At 34.0% G+C, this 25544-nt stretch overlaps 1 protein-coding gene across 5 annotated transcripts; it reads left to right on the plus strand.

Annotated features, from left to right (window-relative positions):
- Positions 1-11762: 11762 nt before the first annotated feature.
- On the plus strand, positions 11763-23964 carry LOC149157813 (C-jun-amino-terminal kinase-interacting protein). Of its 5 annotated transcripts, none has more exons than XM_089436028.1 (6): positions 11763-13498; positions 13596-14485; positions 14573-14662; positions 22175-23089; positions 23252-23354; positions 23669-23964. In XM_089436028.1, the coding sequence occupies exons 1-6, from the start codon at positions 13396-13398 to the stop codon at positions 23704-23706; spliced, it is 2139 nt and encodes a 712-aa protein (XP_089292154.1). In that variant the 5' UTR covers positions 11763-13395; the 3' UTR covers positions 23707-23964. The 5 variants fall into 5 exon arrangements, with proteins under 5 accessions (XP_089292154.1, XP_089292153.1, XP_089292151.1 ...); XM_089436027.1 differs by having other exon boundaries at positions 11764-13498; positions 23249-23354; XM_089436025.1 differs by having other exon boundaries at positions 11766-12062; positions 13240-13498; positions 23249-23964.
- The last annotated feature ends 1580 nt before the right edge of the window (positions 23965-25544 follow it).

Here is a 25544-nt window from a genome sequence, read left to right on the forward strand (position 1 = left end):
CTTGATTGAATTAATGTATTGATTATGTGTCGAAACATGCAATTCGTATGACCTTGGATTAGGTATAGTTTTGGAGTTGGCATATTTATGTTATGACTTTTAATAACCAAACAACTAGTTTATCTAAGAATGTGTGATGAGGATTTTGACCTCATTAAAGGATGGACTAATAGATAGTGATGGTCTAATTAAATATCCAAGGCATTCTGATAATATACTTGAGTGTGATTATATAAATTTGTTTCCATATTAGTACTAATGTGATTATATATGACATATACATAAAAAGTGTATAGAGACCATATTTATTTGGAAAAAGGTCTCCTATTTCAATTCCAATTAATTAATGGGGCTATATATTTTTTCCCAATATTAATATCAATGGGTTATATATAATATACATTATATATTAATTAATGGGGCTATATATTTTTCCCTATATTAATATCAATGTGATTATATATAATATTTTTTATTTTTTATTATTATTATTATTATTTTTTTTTTTTTTTCGATGTGGTTCACGGGGCACCGGAGGTGGGCCGCTACGTCCACAGTGAGAAGCGGGGCAGCTCCACCCGAAGGGAACTGCCGGTCGGCCATATCAGGCCTAACCCCGAGGGCGTCGAGGAGATTTGACCCCATGACCTCCCAAATCGGGAGAGTACTATCAACGGGAACTCGACCATTTGAGCTATCCCTCGGGGCTATTATATATAATATTTATTAGGAAAAACATAATTTTAATTTTATTGAATAAAAATAAAAATATTTGTGTAATTATTTAAATTTAAAATAATATTAAATAATATTGGATTTATTTATTTATTTTTATTTTTTATTTTTTTATTAATGAATTTTAAAAAATATTAATTAAAATTGAGAAAATTTATAAATAAATTAAATTGTTAAAAATATAATTTCATTATGGTTAAAGAAGTTGGATTTATTGGTGGAAAGTGGATCAAAGTCTACACCATGCTTTTTTTTTTAAAGTCAAAGGATTTTAGTTTAAGAAGTTTGGTTAACAATTCCTTTCCCCAACTACATGGGTTCAAGTCTTTAAAGACATATTGTAACTGACTCATTTATTACAATTAAAAACAAAACAATATTATTTTATTATGTCAATAGGTTTTAAAATTTTAATTTAATAGTTTTGAAATAGGGCTTCCAAAATTTTAATTTAATTATCAATCACTAACTAATAAATGGATGGTAGAGATTTAAACTTTATGAAATATCAAAAGAATATTTCAAGGTAGTTATACCCTTTTTACTTTTCAATTTTAAAAATGTTGTAATGATTAAATTAAGATAAAAAATATTTTTACTATGAAATGAGTTATAATGTTTTGCATATGTGGTAAATTAATCATAGTATTGGCCAATAATATTGTAACAAAGTCTATTTACAAATAAAAAAATTCCATGATAAAGTCAGGGCGAATATATATAGTCCAATGGGAGTAGAATAGGTGGTGACATATGTGCTGTTAAGACACTCTATGGTGAAAAGGTTATCGATTCAAAATTCCATGGGAAAAAATCCAGTCATGCTAACGACTTGTGTGGTCTAGGTCAGGTGCAATACTAGGCAAGTTTATCTAAACGGATCACTTCCCACAAGCTTATTAGTAGAGCCTAACACCAAGAGTGTCGAGGAGAATTGGACCCGTGACCTCTCAATAGACCAATTAAGCTAACCCTCACGACTAATATATGAGTTATTTGTATACATTATTATACTATTAAAATTTAATTTAATGAAAATATTTTTATTTAGAAAATTTGTTTTTTTTAATAATTTAAAGTATTTAATAAATTGTTTTAATTTTAAAAAATTATCAATGAAATTTATATTTAAATATTTTTCTATATTAAAATTCAAAATTAATATATAATTAATATGTGATTTCACATTATTATTGTTTCAACCATTTCTTAGTACAAGGATATATATATATATATATATATATATATATAAAAGGTATATGCCATTTTATTCTTTTTTTCTTCTTTCTTCTATTTTACTTTATTTTTTAATTCCTTTTAAGTTTGAAGATATTGATAGAATAGAGTTGTAGAGACAAGGTTAAATTTTGTTGCTCATTATGCTACATAAGTATCATTAAGGAAACCACTGAAGAGCTCACTCATTGATGGGATTGACATATGCATTAACAATACCATGTAAGTCATAATCCACTTAAATTATTAAGGTGGGAGATTTTATTATTTGGGGTTCCATCACCTTGTCATCAAGATTATGATTTAGAGTGTTGTATTTGGATTTAGTTGTAACTCATGTAGAACTTATGATTTATTGTAGTCTAATTTACAACTTGAATTCTACTTCATAATGCATACACTTAAATGCTTAAGATTAAAGCTCGAGGATTCATGTAGTATGTAATATCTTTGTGTTTATGTTTTGAGTGATTGATTGAATTTGTCTTATAGAATATAGTCATGATTTAAAGTGTGAAGTAAGGACATTTGATATAAATTCGATAAGTGATTAAAATATCTGGTACTTGTTGTCTTTATGCCTTGTAAGGAAGAAATACATGTTCTTAAACATTAAGCCCACTTGATTTGGAAATGATTTATAGATGGAGATTGTGGAAAGTAGTCAAAGATAATAAATCGTCATCACTATATGCTCAATAATCCATATGGGAGAGTGAAAATTAATAAGGAAACCTTTGTTATGGAAGAGTTTGGCTCATGTGTTTGGGAATTTGTAACCTTCCCATGTGAGTAATAAACAAAATATTTATTTCAAATTTTCTTTAATCGAGGTTCTCTCTAGGATAAACTAGGAGTACTATTTGTTTTTTGTAAGGTTAAAATGATTTTCCATGTATGGCCTTTTTTATTTATATACCTAATATTCAACAAAAAAATAGATTGAATGAGTGATGGTTCAAGTTTTAATGTTATAAATGGAAATATAATAATCAATTTTCCACTAAAAATGTTTTGATGATCTATCTAGAGGCATAGCCTCAATGATCTACAAATTGTGTTGGTACCATAACAGGGTGTTTCTTATACCTACATGGTCAAGGTTCATAGTTAATGTGAAGCAAGTAGTGACATGTTACTAGTAGGAATAGAGGAAAGCAATCAATCAATCATGGGAAGGTATTTGCATGAAAATAAAGGTGCAACATCCTTGAAAGTTAGCATCACTTGGTTAGAGTAAAACATAGCAACATTAGCTAATCAAACACTATTACAACTGATGGAAACAAAGCACAAGAAGGAAGAATATTTTAAAACATAATTTGAGTATGAAGAGGAAGTTATTATTCATGAGGATACAAAAGGTAAACAACTTGTAATCTCCAATAATAATAATTATCTTCTTTCATTTTCTAATGCTCCATTCAAGCTATAAGCATAACTTGATATGCACTATTTTGATGGATAAACATATGCTATAAATTTAAGCTCAATAGTTCAAAAGTGGCTAAACCATGTGCATGAAAAAAGAGAGGAACAATACATTTTGTTGATTTAAATATGTCTAAACATGCTTTGACTTGGTGAGAGAGTTATGTAGATGATTTATGGTTGGGCAAGAAATCTGTCATGATTAAATGGGAACATGCTAATGCCCCATTCAAGCTAAAAGCATCACTTGAAATACCTTATTATGATGGACACATATATGCTAAAAACTCAGTAGTTGATGAAAGTAGCTAAAAGAATATGTCAATGTGCATAAAATTAAAGATAAGAACAACACATTTGATTTTATCATTTAAAGATGTCTAGACATGCTTTGATTTGGTGCAAGAGTTATGTATATGATTTGTAGTCGAACAAGAAATTCATCATTATTAAATGGGAATGCTTTAAAGAATTTGATCAAATCATAAATTTATCCCATACACGATGAAGAGTTTTAGCTAATGAGATGGCAATATTACTAGCAAGACTAAGGATAGAATGTTTAGAATTGTGTTCAAGTTCCAAAAGGAAGCCTTCATGTTAGATATATTGTTTGAAGGACCTAGGGTAGTAATGAAGTACCTTAGAGGCTTACATGGTCATATATATAATGGTAGTTGTAGCATATGTATGTTAGAAGAAAAGGTAAAGAAAGAAATAAACTTCTCTACATTGAATTAGGCATGAAAAGTGGGAAATACATAATGATTGGGAAAAGACACCCCAAAAAAGAAAAGAAAGTTGTAGCCATTGAACATAAGGGAAAAGATCCCAAGAAGCAATGAAAACATTGTGATGTACATGAACACATAAATGAAAAGTGCTGGGAGCTTCACCTAGAGTTGCATCCATAATGGTACAAGTCCAAGAAAGGATCAATGAAAATGATGAGAATGGAAGGTTAAGAGATGAGAGACAACTCTGATGTGGATCAAAGCATTGTATGTGTTATATTATAAGAGTAAAGGCAACTAGAGATAGATAATATAATATTATTTTATTGATGTCCAAAATTGACCACAAAATTAAGTTAACGAGGCTACTGAGTACAAAAGTGTTGATATAATGTGAAAACATAAAACAACTCCAACATAAAGCAAAATGCATAACATAAAGAATTTATCCAAACTAAAAGTTTGAAATTTGAACCCCAAGAATGGAGCTAAAGAAAAATGTACAATAAGAGTGTAGCCAACATCCTTAATATAGATAATTTGTGCATATTAGGGCCGACTAGCTCTAACTCGTCGAACATTGAATATTGAATGGATAAAACTTTGTATAGGGGATTGTCTATAGGAGGACTTAGAGAAAGGAATGCACTCTTCCATCTCAAGGTTCATGTGAAGAGCATGAAAGGTAAAAAAATATTTTCAATAGTTGTTCTCAATGCAATATGATTTATGCAACTTTAGTTATTGAACTTTGTATAGAAATATATAAGCACCCACATCTATGTTCATTGAGTTTGTTGCAAAATAATTAATTTATGAGAATCATGAGATGTTGTAAAGCTTAGTTCACCAATGATGTCTATTTTGTTGATGAAGTTGAATGTGATGTGGCATCACTTGACACATGTGGTGTGATGTTTGGAAGCCCTTATCTATGGGATAGGGATTATAAAAGAGAGTGAATATCATGTGTTAAAAGGTGGTGGGACCTACTTTATTAAGGTATAGGAGCAAAATGATCAAATTGGTATGGGTAAGAAACTAATAAGCAACAACGAGAAGAAGAGTACTTCAAAATTAGGATAGGGAAGTCGACTTGGAAAAAATGTTTGTAGCTATGTGCTTCCACCTTCTTCTTCATAATTGAGTTTTTGTGGTATCCAAATTCCTAAAAACTGGGGAGGTGTAATCTTAAATGGATTAAAGAACCACATATAAACTTTGAGGTGTTAATAAGATAAAAATCACAAAGCGCGGATAGGTTAGAAAAAAACAACTAAGTTTGATGGTTCAAATGAATGAAACCCATGTGATATACACATGTTTGTGTCATATGGCTGGAGAAACCAAAGTTGATTTTGTCTTGGACAAATGTGCCATGCCTTGGAGAGTGGATTAACATTTGATGTAAAATAAGTTAGAGTTGCATTTAATAGCTTTATTAAAAAATACACTTAATGGTTTGATTTAGTTAACATTGATTAAAAGGACTTTATATAATATGGTTAATATACTTTAATGAGAACATATCTTCGATCATATTTGAATACCTTTCCAAACAACTCTATTTAAGAGTAAACAGACAAAATAGAAGACTTTCTTGAGGCAAATCTTGGAAAACAATTAAAAAAAATTCTTCACCACTTTCTATTGAACAATTTGAGTGGTAAAAGAAACACAATAAGGAAATTTTATATTCATGTGCCAAAGGATTTGTGATCTTCTTATATAAATATATTAAAAAAAATTAATATTTTTTGTATTGATATTTTTTCGAAAATAAATAAGATATTGTCTATTTATTATTAATAATTTTTCATATATATCTTTTTAATTTTATACTAATATTTAATAATAAATTAAGTAAATAAATATTAATATGAACACTATTAAAAATAACAATAAAATAAACATTTACCATTTGAATGTACTATCTACAAATATATTCTCAGTAACTTATCAATCAACCTATATTTTCTTATTCTAAAATTCAAATCTCAAGCAAACACTAACTAAACAATTTATCATGATATATTTAAAAATTAATCTTGAAAGAAAAAATAAATAAATTATATATTATGTTAAAGCAGTACACTTCCTCTCAAGTGTCATCCTCTAAATCTCTATCGTATATTATGTCTTATGGATGTTTCTTTCATATGTTCCAGAGTGAATGCAGTGAGAAATATATAATAAAGGCCATTACAATATTAGGCATGCATTTGTTAGAAACTGTAAAATGGGTCCCATTTACACTTCATTCCTATAAAAATTCCCTTATCACATGAAGGGATTTATATAATTCATTGTTAAAAAGGGCTTGCCACCTTTTCAAGCCTTGGTAATGAAGTTTCATGACGTTGGGATATCTTGAGCTTCTTTCTAGATGTCATTATCCTTAGAAATGGCCCCACTTATAATGTAATCACAAAGAAAAGCTTTAGTTGCATACCATATTTCTTTCATTTATAGATGAGAAGACTCATCTTGGTTGGTTTAAAGTTTGGCTCATCATTTGATGTGGTGGTCCCATCATTATAAGTTTAAACATTTGATTTGACTCTTTTGTAAAAAGACCCTCTAAATTTATTCATTACCATGTATTTTTCCTTTATATATCTTCACTAATATTTAAAATAATGAAAAGGCATTTATTTTGGCATTTACTATATAATTCCAAAATATACATAGTCAAGGACATGGACAAAGATGATGATAAATTTACCCTCTAATGATGGCAGTCAATCATTATATAAAGTCCTTGTGAAATAACTGATGTGTAGTACATTCAGATATGCTTTGCCGTTTGAATGGGGTGAGGATGAGATGATTGGATGGTGGAGGGAATCTATTATGTAGAATCTCAATGTACCTCTCTTGCACTAATAACTAACCAAACAATCAAAACCCACTTAACATGATTATAACACAAACTTACTTTATTAGAAGAGATAACAACAATATTATTCTATTCTACCTTTTTCCATTTAAATAATAAAATCAAACCATATAAATTCAAGTTAAGCAAATAAAACAAAAGATTGATTTGAACAATTGACCCTACTCTACACTTCTTGGAGTGATGATTAAATTTAAACTAAAAAATCATGATAAGGCTTTCTCTAATTTTCATGGATTCAACATCTCTAATCATGATAAGTCTCTCTCTAATTAATGTAAATTAAATAAACATGATAAGTATTTATTCATTATTTTGGGAAATCTCTATATTGGGAAGATGTGATGCCATTGGCCAACAAAATCTAGTCTATCCATATAGGGGAACAGAAAATGGTGGGGGTTAAAAAAAATAAAAATAATAATCCTTAGTGTCCCCACATTTTTATTTTTATTTTTATAATAATAAATTAAGGGAACCAAGTATATATGGGTTTTTCCATAATGATTTTTCGAATTTTTTTAATAGATATGTACCATCATCTTGAACGCAACTTCTCTTCCATGTATGGTTGCCAAATCTTTTGTTATTGTGTAATTTTTTATTTGCACCGTTTTTGGTTTGGATATTTATAAGAGGTTACGTAATTATATATGTCTTTAATGTAATAATTATAAGAGTTTATAAAGTAAGTTTATATTGTATTTAAATTTTATTAATATATTTTAAATTATTATTTAATTTTAAGGTTATAGTTAAATTGGATATCAAATTGGTGTATGAGATTTTTTTGTTTATAGGATAAAGGATTCATCTTTGCGCAATGATTTGCGTCATTAAGTATATGAAGGCATATATATTCTATTTCCTTTTGAACCTATGATCTTTTATGAGGAAACACATGCTCTTAACCAGTAGGCCCACTCAAGTTGTATGTTTATTTATTTATTGTTTATTAAGTAATGTAAATCTTGATATACTGACATGTTTAACTTGTGGCTTAAGTAATCGCAATTTAGGGGCATCTAAGCTATCAAAATCACTTGATGATCACACGGGCCACACTAGCCCTTAACATAACTAGATTTTTGTGCATAGAGTTTCAAACCAGTGACTTTTCATGAGAAAGTATCTTAACAAAGCACTCTGTGATTGTTTATTCTATACCCTGTAAATTTTTTAATTTTTCATTTTAAATAATATAGATATAAATTTATTAATTAAAGATGTAAAATATTTATCATATATGATAACTATCATGTAGATAAGTTATTTAATGAGAAATCTAAATAAGAAAGACATTTTATTTTTTATTATTTGATTTATTATGAGATTTATTCTAGATGTGATTGTTTATTTAGAGATCGTCACACTTTTTAAATAGACTTTTAAATCTCAATTCAAACACCTGGGGCATCACTGGTTGGTTAAGTGAGAATGGCAATATCTATAAAGAAATGGGATGTTATTTAATCTTATAAAGTAGTAAAAGCAATTATGGATATCATAAAACAAGTTAGGCATGGCAACATGTTGAGTTTTAAACCCTAACATTATTAATATTTGACCTTGGTGTTGATTGAGTGGAACTACCTGATAAAATGGTCTCTTTATCGAATGTTACAAGTTGAGAATAACACATTTCTCACATTGTGATACGTGGGAGTTTGATTTTTTTTTTAATTCATAATAAAGACCAAAACACTATGTTGTGCTTTTCATTAAAGAGTTTATTCAATTCCTAAAATGTTACCTGCCCAAGATTTAGCTTTATTGGAATCCTATTGTCTTATGAACCCTTTCCTCAAGTAAATTAGAAACTACATGTGGATCATGTTACTATTGAAAGGAGCACTTAAAGATTAAATCTTATATATAATACAAAGTATAGACTTTGCTTAAAGTACATAATCATTATAATATATTACTTGTTTTTTTCTTGAATTCAAACCTTAAGAGAGACCACTCTATATATATTTTTTCATAAAATTTTGGTTGAGTTCAATATTAATTAATTATATATATATTTATTATTTTTTTTTTTTTTTTTTTCTTTTTTTATCTTTCTATAACTCTTAATCGTGCTAAGCATTACCATTTTTTGTTATATTTTTTTTAAATTATATTAAACTTAATTAATTTATATTCAAGGGTTTTATTTTTGTTCTGGTTTAAATTTAGGCAATTAATGCAGCAACACCTTGTCTCAAATAGTAGATCATAACCCAAAAATATTTGAGCACTACCTTAGTCATATTGACACTACTAATATTATTATGTCATATTCTTAACACCTTACAAATTGGCCCTTCTCTAGCCACTCAAAATAACAAGAAGAGAAATTTACATTGTTGGCCTAAAATCCATCCAGAATCATATTGTATTAATGGAATCACACATATCATATTTTAACATCACACAATTGAGTCGTAATTGGGGTATTTGAGGAAAATGAATCCATTTCCACATTAAAAACAATGAATTCATCAAATTCATAATAACATTTTTTGTAAAGATTGGTTGGCTAAATTTTAGTGATGGTAAACCAGAAAAAGTCTAGAGCATATAGTGTTTATCATTTTTCATATTATTGTTACTTAGGGATACATATAATAGAATTCATTGTAGCTCTTCATCTTGAGTTGGAGATTGAAAAGTTCTAACCTTAAAAAGTGGGCTAGAAAGTAAGATAGAATTGCTAATGTGTTTTTTTAGTAAATTAAAGCACAAACAATTATAGTAACATAATTAAATTAAACAATATAATAAGCAAGGTTGGTTTAGAGATTCATATGATGCACATTCAAATCTTAATATTTGATGTGTAACCCCTTCTACTGAGTCATAGTAGCTAGTGACAATTAGGCTTAGTCAAGTCCACATTAGGACCTTAGATATGTTAACAATAACACCATTTCTTTGATGAGAATCATAGACATTCATGTGCATACCTTTCCCCCCTTCTTTTTCACAATCTTCCACTATTTGAATGGGCCAATCTTAGTTGCAACTCAATTGTTTTTTTTTTAATCTTCATCATGATTAATCATTGGGACTATGTCCCTTTCTAGGTATGAGGTATCTAACTCAAACAAAGTCTTTAATCCTCTAAAGCTTATTAGCCAAAAAAATTATATATTAAGGCTGGACTCTTTAGACATAACTATAGTCATCGAACTATTCCTTGCTTTCGAAGTCAAGGTGAGAGGCTTTCTTAAGGTCATAGGCTTAGGGCTCACTAATACCTAATAAGACATTGCTCAAGGTTTCATAGGAGAATGATTCCAACCATGGGGTTGATCGGTTTTCCCTTTTCTCCCCTCACGAGATAGGATCCTTAGGACATGCATTTGATAGATAAACTATCATGTCATTGACATGGAATGCCATCTAAAAGCTATGATCCCATGATTAAGTTTTAGAATTCACCAAGAATCATCTTATTTTGTAACAATTTTGTTTGAAATAATTTTTGATAACAAAGGTAAGTAAGAGTGATTATGCTCTTTTAAGCACGAGGATTACCAAAACTTCAGCAAGTACTCTCAATTTAATTTACATGAATAAATTTGAAATTGGCAAAAGCAAAGGAAAATTCAACATACCTACCCACACAAACATGGCATGGTGGTGCCAGTGTTACTCAAAAATATTGGAACAACATCCCTAGGATAGACCCTTGGCTAGAGCCTAAAGGATATTATTTAAATGAGGGTTTTTTTGGGTGTGTTAGAGAGTAGAGCATATTCTCCATGTTTAACGCTGGTTTGATTTTGTTTTACCAATCTTATTAGAATCTAGTTATAAAACATTTACTTGAATTTCCAATTTTTGTGATTAGATTGATGTTTTTGATTACAGAAATGGATTTGGCCCCTTTAAAAAACTTGATTATACTTGAATTATGTAATTTCAACAATTAAAACCTATAATTCTAACCATTTGTAACCGAATCTAATTGGTCGTAGTCTAAAGAAGTTTCAAATTTGCTTTGAAAACTATGAGAATTTCAGCATGATTTAGTAAAAGATGGCAGATTTTTTTGTAAATCCAAGTTACAACGGTCAAACTTCAAGATTTTGAGTGCCCATAAATATTTAATGACGCTAAATCCTATTTCTAATTTTAAAAACACATTACCATTTGCTAATTTTTAACTACAAATCAAATTATAACATATTTAAACGTAGCTTGTTGTCATAGTTTAAGGATGGTAAGGCATACTTTTGATTCAAGCGATAGGCTTTTTCGAGTGGTGTTAAAAATTGTAAAGCACTTTTGTGAGAGGATATGGTTTCCAACTTTGATGGTACCATAAAAGAAGCATGCATGTGGAATGTGAATAGATGTTTTACTTTTCGGTAGATTACCTAGTTGCGGTTAGGAAAGCCATTGCTCAATCTTAGACAATAAGATTTTATTATCATTTCTCTCTGTTTGTTTTATTTTACACCGAACTTTCCAAAGAGCAATTTAAAATTTCAAAAAAAAACCACCACGATCGGTCAAAAAAATCGATACGGATATGCAGACGTGGCATTCATGCACGATGGCTAAAACGTCATCAGCCTCCACGTGTTAAAATCTTAACCGTACATCTCTGAAGATCCTAGGGACAGGGATTAGGGGTGGGAAGTAACTGTTCTCCAGACGAGGACAATGAAAGAATAGGTTCTCGGGGAATTCCCCGGCAGTTCTCCCGCCGGCCGACAGTTTAGCTGCCGGAACCCTCCGTATTTTGGCGTGAGTGGAGCTGAGTTTTTGTTTTGTTTTCTCTCACAGGAACTCTCTGTATTTTTCCTCCTGCATTTAAGAAGAAGGGGCTGAGCCTCGAGGCGAGAATAACAAACACCCAAACGAGCAGTTTCGATATCGGGACCGTCGAAGTACCATCGCGAACTCCAATTACAGTCCAAGAATTTATCGCCATTCCTTAAAACAGGCAGTCGCGGCGTTATCCAAGCAATTTTCTCCGCCAAATTTAATCGAGGTTGCGCTCTTACCGGCTCGAAACACCCCTTCGCGGAGTAAGATTTTTGATCTTCTGAAATTTCTGGGGTTCCATTGTTGAAAACCTCCTTGTATTTAGAAGGAAAACGCCGAGATAATTTGAAGCCTAATTTGGCCCCTTTTCTCCGCCCCCAATTGGAGTCTCACTAGGGTTTTAGGCTTATAGGATTTAATGTCTGATATACCTCCGGAATTCCGCGGTACCTGGTCGTTTGTGGTTTCTAGGTGGTTTCGGGCTCGCCAGTGTTTTTTTGTTTGGAAGACTGGTAAGGTGGGAAAATCTCATTAACACGGCTAGGGTTTTGTGAGGCGTGAGGGGTTTTATCTAATTCCAGGGTTTGAATTTTAAAGTGGTGTTAATACTGGGGGTTTTCCCGTGAAATTTGCTATGGTTGGAGAAAGAATGGTATAAACCTTCTGTAATTTTTCCCGGGAGGGCTTTTGATTCCTGAACCGGACCTTCTGGAGACAGTATAGAAGAACGTTTGTTATGTGGAGACGGGGCCATTCAGCTATATGACAGAATCGGTGTGGTGCTAGCCTTTCTTACTGCCGTGTTCAATGTGCGCAAGATTTGTTGTTTCGTGGTTGAAGATCTGGCGCATATTTGGATTTATCCTACTGTGTTCATAGCATGTGTCCTTTCACACAAAACTAGTGGGGAGAAAGTTTAGGGCATATGGTATCTCTGACTGGAAGCCTGGCAATGGGCATTATGGGCGGGTGATTCAGTTAGGACCTAAGTTGTAATATCATTCTTTAACTTGCTCAAAATGTATACCATGAAATGAAGAAATATGTTAAATGTATATTGAGGAAAGTATATAAGAGAATTATGTGAATAATCTGGACTATATATCTACAGCAGTGGATGAATTTAGCAGATTTTTTTGGTCGTTATTGTACAGTTGTTGGAGCTCCGGTGTAAAATTGATAAAATACAAAGATATTTTTTTTGCCTAGTCTGTGGCTTCTGTCAGCAGATTTTGATTTTTTTTTTGTGGTTTTTGGGAGCATATATACTCGTGAAATTTTCAAAATTATACTACAATCAACTGTAAGAGTCGAATTCCTATAAAGGGTCGAGGAAAATGAGTCACTCATAGTTTGGCGGTTGTTGATATTACTCATGTGCTCGAGAACAGCTTTAGGCGATTGGTTTGAAGCGTTAACTGAAGTATTTTACTATTACAGTTACAGGAAAAAGTTAAATTCCCTGTCCTTCATCCAACCATGCAAGGACATTGGGAGGTCCGTTTTGTAGGAGCGGAGGCAGCATCGTAGGAGTTCAGCTATTTGGTTGTTTCAGTAGGTTTTCAATCCAGCAATTGATCATGTTCTATAGCAGTTATGGATAGAAGTGAGCCTGCTTTGGTTCCACAATGGCTGAAGGTAGCTAGTGGAAGCGGGAGCGGTTCGACAACTTCTCATTCCTCGTCGTCATTGCAGTCAGGTTTGTTTGACTCTTCAGCCTTTAGCTGTTGCACATTTGAATTAACTTTGAAATCTCGATTTTGAATATTTCGGTTTGTCTATTTGATCCAGTGTAGATGATTCTGGTGTTCCATTTTCAGGTAGAAGAGGAAGTCACAATGACTATGATTCATCACGGTATTCCACATTGACAGATAGAACCCTCATCTCATCTTCTCGGAGAGGTCCCAGTACCAATGGAGGGATAAGTGATCGTTCAAACCATGACAGGGCTTATTCTGGTTCTAGTCGCAGTTCTTCATTACGAGGTTATGATGCACCTGAACGTGATAGGGATTGGGAACGTGATATTGATTTACGAGAGAGGGAAAAATTGTTTGGAAGAGATTATAGAGAGAAAGACAGTGATAGGTTTGATAATCATCAATGGTCCAGTTCATCTCTTGCTAGTAAATATGAAAATGATCCAATGCTTAAACGTTCCCAGTCTATGATTTCGAACAGAAAGATGGAGAATGGATCAAGGAAATCTGGAAATGAATTGGGGAGTATAACTTCCCCGCTTGTCTTGGGCAATATGGTTAATAGCATGCAGAAAGCTGCTTTTGAAAGAAATTTTCCATCTCTTGGGTCTGAAGATAGACATGGGGGTAACCAATCAAATTCGGCATTGAATCCAAGTGGAAACTCAATCTGGCATGGTCAGGGTATTGTTGGGGCGGCTGATGTGGGTAGAGCCTCTTCACCTGGCCTTACTGTTTCTACGGGTTCAAACCAGGGCATAGCAGGAAGTGGGCTATCTGCTTTCGGAGCTGACGGGTGGAGCTCTGCACTTGCAGATGTTTCTGGTCTGAATGGAGGTAGCAATGGCATGCTTACATCTGCTCAACAAGTGGCATCAGGAACTTCTGTTTTACCTGTTAACTCTGGCCCAACATCTACAAGTGGACTTAATATGGCCGAGGCATTAGTGCAGAATCCTCCTAGAGTTCGCACTCCTCCTCAGGTTGAGTAAATTTCGTGCTCTTTAAGTTTATCAAGTTTTCTTTGTATTGTGGATAATCACTGAAGAAATTTGTGTTCTTTGCTGCAGTTATTTATTGAAACTCAAAGGCTAGAGGAATTGGCCCTGAAGCAATCACGACAACTAATACCTGTGACACCCCCTATGCCAAAAACAACGGTACAGTTTAGCTTCAGTATGGGGGAACTTTGTTGTGTTTTGAACATTTTGCAATAGTCTGTAGCTTTTTATAATCTTTTTAGTTTATCCAGGGTCATTGTTAAGTGCATAACACGAGAAGAACAATATTTATGTCCTGCTATATCTAACTTAGTTGGGTGCAGTGACATGTGGAAGCCGAACCTTATGCTGCATATTCTTTAATTTTTTACATTTCCGCTTCATCTTAGAGATGTGAACCAATGGCTTGTTCCACATGTTGTGATTATCTCAATTTTGAGGATGAAACTTTTAAATAAAGGAACCTTGTTTTTGTTTACTTTTAGTAGCATAGAATAGTAGCTGAAAAATTATACCCAGAAAGATTCCTGGCAGAAATTCAAATGTAAGTTGATGACACAATGGGGGAAGTGTTAGTTGTATAATATATTATTACATTTTACCTATAGAATTTCCTTCATATATAGACATTTCTGCTCTTTTCCTGGCCAATGCAGCTAACGGTCAGCATTCCTCATATCCTTCAGCCCAATTTGATTTCTTAGGATAGAATCCCGTAATAATCATAGTCCCTTTGTAGTACATTGGACTTAAATTATTGGCTTGTCCACGAACTCTGTTCTAAATCCCAGATAGCTCAGTGTGGTTGTTTCTTGAAGCAATTTTGGAGCAAAGTTGTTTGGAATTCTGTTCAAGACATCTTGGGTTGCATTCACAGTTTTCTGTTTTTCTGAACATGTTTCTATTTCAAATCATTACCAACTTGTTTTTATGTGTGAATGATCAATAGGGAGTGCAGAGGGGATATCTACCTCGGGCTAGAACATGTCTATGGTTTTTACTTGTACCTGATGCCTGGCCCCCATGTTGCTCTTTGTTTGTGTTTTTTCTGTTGTATTTAAGTTTAAGCTCGCCTTCTGTCTAAGTATCTCAAGCTTGAAGATAAAACTCTCAAATAAAAGGATCCTGTTTTCGGTTACTTTTAGTTCAAGACATCTTGGGTTGCATTCACAGTTTTCTGTTTTTCTGAACATGTTTCTATTTCAAATCATTACCAACTTGTTTTTATGTGTGAATGATCAATAGGGAGTGCAGAGGGGATACCTGCCTCTGGCTAGAACATGTCTATGGTTTTTACTTGTACCTGATGCCTGGCCCCCATATTGCTCTTTGTTTGTGTTTTTTCTGTTGTATTTAAGTTTAAGCTCGCCTTCTCTCTAAGTATCTCAAGCTTGAAGATAAAACTCTCAAATAAAAGGATCCTGTTTTCGGTTACTTTTACTAGTATAGAATAGGATTCCTGGCAGAAAAAACGAATGCAAACTGATGAAAAAGGGGGAACGTAAGATCTATATTATCTGTATTATTTGATTACACCCAGAGATTGCTTCTTCTTCCAAATTTCATAGGATATAATACCTTAATGATAAATAATCAGAGTCCATTTGTCTTGTCTACAAATCAACAGTGGATGCTGTTTTATGAACTGGATAATGCAGTGTTGTTGTTCGTTGTTTCTTGAGGCATTGATGAGCATAGCCAACTTCTGCTGGACATCCTGGGTTGCATTAGAATCAAAGCTTTCTGTTTGTCTGGACTTCTTTCAAATTATTCACTTGTCCTTGTGTGGGAATGAACAAGAGTGAGTACAATGGAGACATGATACAAATTTCAGTTGATGACATAATGGGTGAAATGTGAGTGGTATATTATTTCATTATACCAATACCCCCTTCATGTCCCAGATTTTGTAGGACATAATTACATCACTGCTCATTTGTACCACATTGCATTTGAATTATTAGCTTTTCTATAACTTGACACAGTTGTACTGAGTCCAGAGATTATCATCTATCGATTTCAAAAAGAGATTCAGGTTGTAGATATCGGACTTGTTACTTTCATGTAACCAAAAATTCCTGCTCCAAAAACACTCACTATGGCCTTACCTGTACAGCATCTGATATGGTCCTAAGATTGTCTTCCTGCACATTTCATTAAGAGATTGGGTCTGAGATATAGACTTGTTGCTTTTCACACAATAAAAAATTCCTGCTCCAGAATTTGCTGGGATACAGTTTTTTGAACTATCCTAACAAAATAAACATGTTAAGAAAAATTAAAAGATCAGAGAATTAAAACCTTAGATGAGGATCACAGTAAGTTAAAACCTTATATGAGCATTGAGTACTGGCTATGAGTGGCAGGAGTGGCAGAGTCTGGCTCATCCTGAGAGTCACTTGGAGTGTCCTGACTCCTGAGAGCCTGGGGCTTCTGGAAATACATTTTGTGGGGGAAGGTTAATGAAGCTGATTCCCTGACTAGGAAGATCTGCACTGCTGAGATTGAAGCTTCTAGCCTAAGGTACTTCCTGCACAGAATGGAAACCAAAGAACTGTTCCCAATCACACAGTTTTTTGATATTTTTCCTAGACTTGGCTGTGAATCTATCATGAGCTTTGTTGTCTTCCTGGGCCTGGGATATAAATTGGGCTTTTCACTTCAGTCTACATGGCTGTCCTAGTCACGTTTCTCTGGAATGTTGTTTGTCGACATATCTGGAGCACAGAGAGCAAAGAGAGTACCTGTAGAATGAAGGAAGGGAATGTCAGAGTATGAGGGAGGTGATGCCCCATTTTGTATCTCCTCACCATTACATCCCTTGTCATGCATTTACCATTGAGAAAATCAAGACCCTACAATATGACACTGGGTTTTTCACCCCAAAAAAATGAAGTTATTCATACTGGAGCTCCGCCTCATTAAACCATTGCATTCCATGATGAGATATGGAGTGAGGTTGACATTGGGGTGAGTCATCAGTTTGCCCCTTTGAGAAGCTTCTTGTGTGGGGGTTAAATGAGGCAAAGTCTACCCCACCTCCCTCTAAAACCTTACTATAATTTAAAATCAGGGAATGAGGAATTGAACACTTTCTTATTCTCCATCCAATCTAAACCAAAGATTGGTCCCGGGCCTTAAAACACTGGTATTTTACATGGCATTGAGCATGCATTTCACCTTAAAATAATCCACTTCTTGGAATCACTGTAGCAAAGGGTTTGTTTAGTCTGTTCCTATGTTGTCAGGAAACATGGTTTCCGGGACGGGGACATCATTTTTGGAAACAGGGTGCGTGGGTTCATTGGGGGTATATTATAATTTATATATATAATATATAAATATTATATTTTATAAATTATAATATATATGAATTTGTATATTTTTCAACTTTAAGCAAGAAAACTAAAATATTTATGATTTAGACTTTATATATTTAAACATGCACAACATTGAACATTCAACATTTACAATGAAATTTCAAAATTTCAAGTTTGATATCAAGTGCAAATTGGAGTTTACATATTAATAAGAATCATGATATATGTCCATTGTCATACTACATTCAAAATTTGCCCTAAGGCATCTCCAAACAAGAACTAGGAAATTTTAAAATACTAAAATAAAAATAGCTAGTAGTGAACAATGGCTTCCTCAAGCCATGTCATCAACGTCACTTAGATCTTCAGTTAGCATGCTCTCCAGGTAGAAATCACTCTCATCTTGAGGCTCCTGCTCATCCATAGCAAATAGAGGTAGCTTAACAAGGCCATCTGGTTGTATCTCCTCGTCCACACACATAGCATCATCTACGTATTGGTCCCATCTCTTGAAAGGACCCTCCTTGTACCCAGGGTCTTTTCGAGATATGAGTCGAAGTGTGCTATGAATGTACACTAAGTTCTCTGCCTTCTTTGAGCCCAACCTATTTCTCTTCACTGAATGTATAAAGGCACATGTACTCCAATTCCTCTCGCGAGATGAAGAACTAGCTACCTGGAATATTAGGGGAAGCCCGTTAAATTTATTGAAAATTTAAAAATAAAAACTAAAATGAACCCCAAAGAACCCTAAAGAACTCGATTTTGGGGTTCCATGTACCCGTCATCGGGTTTCTCTGTACCTGTCAAGACAAAAGAACCCAGTCTTTTAATGGAGAACCCGGTTCTTCATTGAAGAACTCAGTTTTTATGGGTTCTTCTCAGAAGAACCCGTACCTGAATCCGGTACTTGGGGACGAGAACCTGGGACGGGTTCGAGAACCCCACCCTTAGGTTCGCGAACCCGTGCAACATAGGTCTGTTCAGTTCTCGACCTTTGGACCTTCGTACAGTTGTCAAATGTGAACTTCATGATTTGTCTGGTGGATTTGTCAGATTTAATGATTGGGTTTCAAATCCAGGCCTGAACTTTATACAAAATTTCGTGAGTTTGAAAATTTGAAGGGGAGGGCATGAAACTTATGAGACCTGGTAGCATTTTGGTCTCTACATTGACAAGAACCAGTGAAGGTTACCGGTTACTATGGGGTCGGCATGAATTACATGAAGAGTGCTGGGTTACAGTCATTGACAAGTACAACTTCATTTTGACTGCGAGGGTTGGCTTTATATAGGTTCTACTACTGGCATAGGAATTTGGAATCAGTATCACCTTTGGGTTTAACTAGTATAACAAGTTGCATTTTTATATTCTATTTTTTATGATATTTGACATGAAAAGATAAAATTTTTAGCGGATGAGTTATGGGTTACTTATAAACTTATATTAGCCCATATACTTGTAACTATCGTTATTTTCATGTATAATGCATATTACGTATGTGTGTGTGTGTAGTTGAACTTAATGATGAACCTCATTTGAACCTTATTGAAAAATTTGAATGTGGAACAAACCTAATTATTGTCGAACCCAAACCTGAACCGTGTGACATAGGTTTAAACAACCCTGCCAAGGGAAATCAGTGAGGAATATTTGTCTGAAAGAGTTATCCAGTAAAGGCAGCAGTTTCAGTGGTCTAAAGTTCCATTGTTGCAGTTTATCAAAGGATTGGCAAGCATATTTATACTTTGGCATTTATGATTTCATTTTGTGGGATTTTTAAGTGGTTATATATTCTCAATTGTAGAAACTTCATGCAAGCCATGCTCTTTTATTGGTTTGAGCTCCTAGCATTTCAATTGCCATTTCTTTGAGGGAAATTTAAAGAGCTTGTTTACATATGGCATGTTGAATCCTCCCTCCCCGTTCCCCTCCAAAAGTTAAAAAAAAAACCTGATGGGAAAACCCAAGGGATGCTTCCCCACATTTATGGATGTCACCCCTGGTAAGCCTATTGGCCGAGGCTAGTGTGCTTCTCCTTGGGGGATTTGAACTGGGCACTTGCTGGCACAGAACTAGCCACAACAGTGGTGACAACCAGTTGCATTAACCCCTTGGGCTTGCATGCTATTGAATCTACAGTACATGCTGATTTCATCCTACTCTACCTTTAATGTATGTTATCTACTGCTTCTGGAGGTGGAGTTTTCGTTCCAAAGTTAAGCAAAATGCAATGATGTGGTGACAATTTTTTTTGACATCAGGAATCAACTTCTTTCATTGTCTTACAGTAAACCGATTCAAATGCCCTAATTTTGAATTCTTTGCTGTGTACTGTTAAAATGAATGATTCATTTCCATTTTTATGTAGGCTCTAGGGAACCTTAGGCTAAATTAACATGTAAAGCAACAGGAAAGATAATACATATGCCATTTATAAAACCTCACAGGTGCAATATATTTACACACACACACAAGTGCAACAGGAAAGATAATGCGTCCTACTTGATATGATGACTCAACAAGGGCACTCAAAGAAAGGGTCCTAAATTGAGTGTAGTCTGACTTGGGCAGTAATATTGCCCTATAAATGTGCAACGGGAAGCAAAAGATGTTCAAATTGATATTTTCATCCAGTACAATTCAAGATACATTTTCTGTTTTCTGATAGTTGTGGGACAGTACAATATGCATAAGCTTCTCCTTTTCTAATGACAATTCAATATATAGTTTGATGCTCACTGACATCTGTGGGAAAACTCAATCTGCATAAGATTTTCATTTGCAAATGTTATTAATAAGCAAATTTGTATTCTAGATTCCAGGTAAAAAGTAAAATTTAGATCTTAAGGCCTGATTAACTATGTCTAGTTACTATTCGAAACGTTACTTTTTAGCTATGCTACCAGATCTGTGGGGCCAAGGAGATCCGTTGATCAGAATTTGATATGGATCCCCAGATCTGTCAAGATCTGCTCTGTGGCAAAATTGGTCTGCAATTGTTTTGAAATGCCAGTGCTCTGTAATCAAACTGATTATTGAATACATGCTCTGTGACAAATACTTAATAGCAAAGATATCTGGACATGTGATTGATGCTATGTAATCAAATAGATGGTGCCCAATTTAATCCGTTTTAATATCTATTGAGTGGTCGGCAGTGGGATTGATTGGCAAGTTTGATCTTTGCTCTGTGGGGATATCTTAAAGCATATTTCTTACTGACCACCTGAGCATTTAGATCCCAGTTCAACGACACCAAGTCAGGGGTTGAAAACTTGAATGCAATGCACACATTTAGATGTGCACATCCGAGAATGGACGTGGACATGGGTGGGAGAGCTTATATATGTGTTAGTTTCTTAAGCTCAAGACATGGACAACAGCATCAGTCCCTCTGGGAACAGAAGAAAAGATTCAATGCACGTGTTCTGATTCAATTCAAAGATGCCAACCTAGTGTCTTAGAAGTTAGAACATAAACAAGCCCTCTCAGGTGATCGATGCAAATTGCAAGGGAAAAACTTGGAAAAATGATGCAGGGATCAATCAAGACCGACTGACCATTGCAGATCAATCACGTGCTTAACCAAATGTGGTTTCCTTTCTGATCACATACCAAACCAAATGTGGCTACCTTTCTAACTGATCATTAAATTAGTTTGGCCATTTTATTTTATGTTATTGAATCTTGAATCCTTTTCATGTTTTATTTTTGTTAGTTTTGGGTCAGTAAGAAAGATTTTTATTAATCAGAAAGACAGACTAGTGCAGAGCATAAATTGCTTCTGAGCAGAGACATATCTATATGTTTGTTTGCCATCAAAACTGTTTATCTAGGAGATTTGGACTGTTCTGGACAGATTTAACCAGACCTGAAAACTAAAATTCTGAAGCCTTCTATATAGGGAACCAGGCATTTCAACATTTTGGGCATATTTCAATCATTATTCCACTGACAACATTGATTCAATCATTATTTTAGATTTTGACAGGATTGAAAGTTTAGGTGAGTTTTAGCAAAACTTTATTTTGATTTGTTTGGAAATATTGATTCTAAAAATTTAATTGAATGCCAAGGAGTCTAGAACATTGGCAGTAAAAGTGCATGACATATAAATTCTACAGTAGTATAGTGCTTGGAAAACAAATTTGTTATTATCTCAGATTTATTTGAAGGCAGAGAGCAATTGTTGCATTGATGTGCAAGATTTGTACTATGGAAGTATAATTGATATATTCTTGATCAGTAGAAATATAAATCCTTGTTATAGTCATTAATCTGCCTGTGTACATTAAGTTTTCAACTAAGAACAAAGAAATACTTATATTTAATTTGTTTTGATTGCAGGGACTTGGCCCATCTGAAAAATTGAAGCCAAAATCACTAAGAGGAATTGATTCTTCTCCATCAACTGGTGGTAAGGTTGGACAGATTGGGTCATCTCAGCTCAATTCTCCACTTCGACAAACTGCCAGACCTGATACTCCCAAGCAGCCTCAAGTGGGGAAGCTTCTAGTTCTGAAGCCAGTGAGAGAGAAGAATGGAGTTTCTAAATCTGTTAAATCTGATAGTTCCAGTCCCACAAAGGGAGGCAATGTCAACAACAGCACTATTGGTGCCCCAACTGCTGGTATTAGTTCAGGTGGAAGTGCTGGTTTGATAATTACCAGGAAGGTGAAACCCTTATCGGATTCGAAAACAGTGCCTGTGTCATCAACATCTCTTTCAACTGGATTTGACTGTGTAACAGGGCAACGATCAAAGGATAACAGCTTAATGATTGAAGAGAAGAAACATCCATCTCAGGCTCAGAATCGAAGTGATTTTTTCAAAGCTTTGAGAAGGAAGGCTTCAGGAACAGGTCCGGTCACAAGGATCCAGGATAAGTCAAGTACATCAACAGAGCCCAAATCTCTTGACCAAGAAAGAAATGGTGCCCCATACAGAGAGGGTAAAACAGAAGCAAATGAAAATGGTTCCGTCGAGAGTGTGGGTGAGAACTCTGGTATATCTTTAGCTACTGTTGAGATAGCATGCTCTTGGAACAACAATGTGACTGATGCAAATGGTGTTGACCATGGAGAAATTCATGCTGCTGTGGATTCTAGGGAAACTGGCAATCCAACATCTGTTAACAGGTACTCTGTTATGGGTGGATCTGAAGAGGAGGAGAATGCCTTCCTTCGATCTCTTGGGTGGGAGGAAAATGCCGGGGGGGAAGAAGCACTAACAGAGGAAGAAATCAATTCATTCTATCAGGAGGTAAAAATTCCCGTGCTTTCTAGTATTTACCTTAAGTTACCAGTAATTTTGAATAAGCAAAGAGTGGTTTCAATATATTATTTTGCATGAATCATATTTAAGCAAAAACAGAACAATATGTTACTACTGTTCTTAATGAGATGCTTTGGCCATATGCAGCAGATGAAATCAAGGGGGGTTGATGCTACATTTTGTCAGGGTAATTACAAACTTCAAAATGTGCCAGTTCAGATGCCTGTTGGAAGCTTGGAGAGTGTGTCATCTGGTATGAGCTCATCTGACTCTGAGCCTGATTCTGATTCCGATTCTTAGCCTTAAGGTGATGGTAACACTATCAATTGTGTAGATTTGTCGGGATTTGTATTCGAAAACAATGCAGGAATATGATGCAACGAATTAGTAGGTTTTAATGTCTGACAAGATTTAGAAAAACAGGATTGATTGAGACATTAAAATAGTGGCTCAGTCATCGTAAAGTTGCTAAAGTGTGAATAGAGAATATTTCAGTAGCACAGTTGTTACTTTTATCATCTATAGCTATCATGACAAAAGGGGTTGCTGTTGGAAACAATTTTACAGCGACCAATTCTGTAGGATTCAATTACTTGTGCAAGTGAGCATAATAAGTTTTCGTCCAAGCAGCATGCATTCATGAGTGCAGTCTTATGCTTCAATGACTGCAGCAGACGACTATCTGTGCCCTTTTTGGTAGGTCCATTGTTTTACCTGGCACTTTCTGAAGAGTAAGATGCTTCTGAATTTGTAACAGTGGCTGCTCTTGCCGCAACATTCATTATACGAGTCTCATGATTGAAGCGATGCCATTTTGCAAATAATTGTTCTGCCTTAATAATTGGGATTGGGAATCTTTTATTGATGAGTTTTGAAATGCTGTTGTGTCAATATCCTTTGTGATGTCTTATTCCATTTACCATTTCATAAACTTTCCATATATATTAGATTTGCTGATGAAGAAGGGCATATTCCTTTAGTTATCTTGTTACAGGTAAGCAATCACATTTCTAATATCAATGTGTCAATATCTTATGTGATTCCATTTTCCATTTCATAAACATATCATATCTATTAGATTTACTGATGACAAAAGGCATATTCCTCCTTCAGTTATCTGCTTACAGGTAAGCAAGCACATTTATAATATCAAAACAACATATATCTATTAGATTTACTGATGAAAAAAGGCATATTCCTCCTTCAGTTATCTTGTTACAGATAAGCAATCACATTTCTAATATCAAAACAGATGTCAGGTGTACATTGAAGATATATATTCAAAATGATTGCACCATTATAAATCTCCACATATGTACATCTATAAGCCTTGATGTTTTCCATTTTAATTTTTAGTCTGATTTCAAGCTCCTTTTGTATTTGGTAACTAAAGTCCGAAGAAAAGTAACTCCAAATATGGTCATGAAGGCTCCTCGCATTTTTCAAGAAACGAAAGAAATTGACTTCTGGGCATTTTCAAGGGAAACGCTAGTATGTTCTACATTGGATGAACATCAGATGTCCTTTCTTTGATCAAGTAATGTTGAAGTTATTGAAAACTCGATATATCTACTAATGGAATTAAAATTAGTGTTGTGTATAAAATTTTAGCAGGGGTTTTCTTGGAAGGAGTTGGAGTAGAGTCTAGACAGATTTGCAGTTTTTAACAATTAGTTTAATTGAACCTTCGGCCATGTAGTTTAGTCAGTAGCTTCTCAATATTGATTTAAAATTCGGCCATGTAGTTTATTTAGTAGTTTCTCAATATTGGTTTAAAATTCCTAGTAGAAGGTTCTAAACTTTTAATTGGATTGTTATTTCCTAGGCTAGTATGAATATTGTTTAATCTTATTGCTTCCACATCATGAGTTTGACGCCAAGTAAAAATTCCATTATACGGTTGCTTTACATGCAACTGTGTAATGTGTAGTATTTTAATGTGCTGCTATGGATCTTAGTTCCTCGAAATTTTGCATGCATGTGGACAAAGTTGATCATTGAACACTTCCATGATGTTTTGATAGCTAGGACCTACATAAGGCTACCCAAGCATCAGGTGTGTGTGTTAGTCAATGTACATAGACGAGACAGGTGTTTGTGTTAGTAGATATATATAGATGAGACAAGATGATGTTATGGTTAATACATTCTACGATCTATCTTAAATTTGAATTTATTAAGAATCCGGGGATCTTTTGGATTCTTAGATCTGTATGTTATGCTTAATACTTAATACATTTTAAGTAGATCAATATATATGTCTTAAATTTAGATATTTAAAAATCTAATGTCTCTTTTTTAGATTTTTTTTAGATTTATATTGAGTGGGCCTAAGGGTTAAGAGGTCATAGTTTGAAAACCAGAGGAGGGTAGAGTATGGATGCCTTCGTAGACTTAGCAGTCAAATCAGTGCACGGAGGTGGGTCCTTTGTCCCACAAACAA

The sequence above is a fragment of the Pinus tabuliformis genome, chromosome 5_2, assembly GCF_031772625.1.
Source record: "Pinus tabuliformis cultivar Carrire ecotype Pingquan chromosome 5_2, CPIR1, whole genome shotgun sequence".
In the NCBI taxonomy this organism is placed as follows: Eukaryota; Viridiplantae; Streptophyta; class Pinopsida; order Pinales; family Pinaceae; genus Pinus; species Pinus tabuliformis.

What these genes read in the sequence shown, in the direction of transcription:
- LOC149157813 (XM_089436025.1), top strand. Translation starts at nt 13,396, where the DNA reads ATGGATAGAAGTGAGCCTGCTTTGGTTCCACAATGGCTGAAGGTAGCT. An exon ending in CTCGTCGTCATTGCAGTCAG is followed by an intron (nt 13,499 to 13,595) that starts GTTTGTTTGACT and finishes GATCCAGTGTAG; the next exon opens with ATGATTCTGGTGTTCCATTT. An exon ending in TCAATTCATTCTATCAGGAG is followed by an intron (nt 23,090 to 23,248) that starts GTAAAAATTCCC and finishes GGCCATATGCAG; the next exon opens with CAGATGAAATCAAGGGGGGT.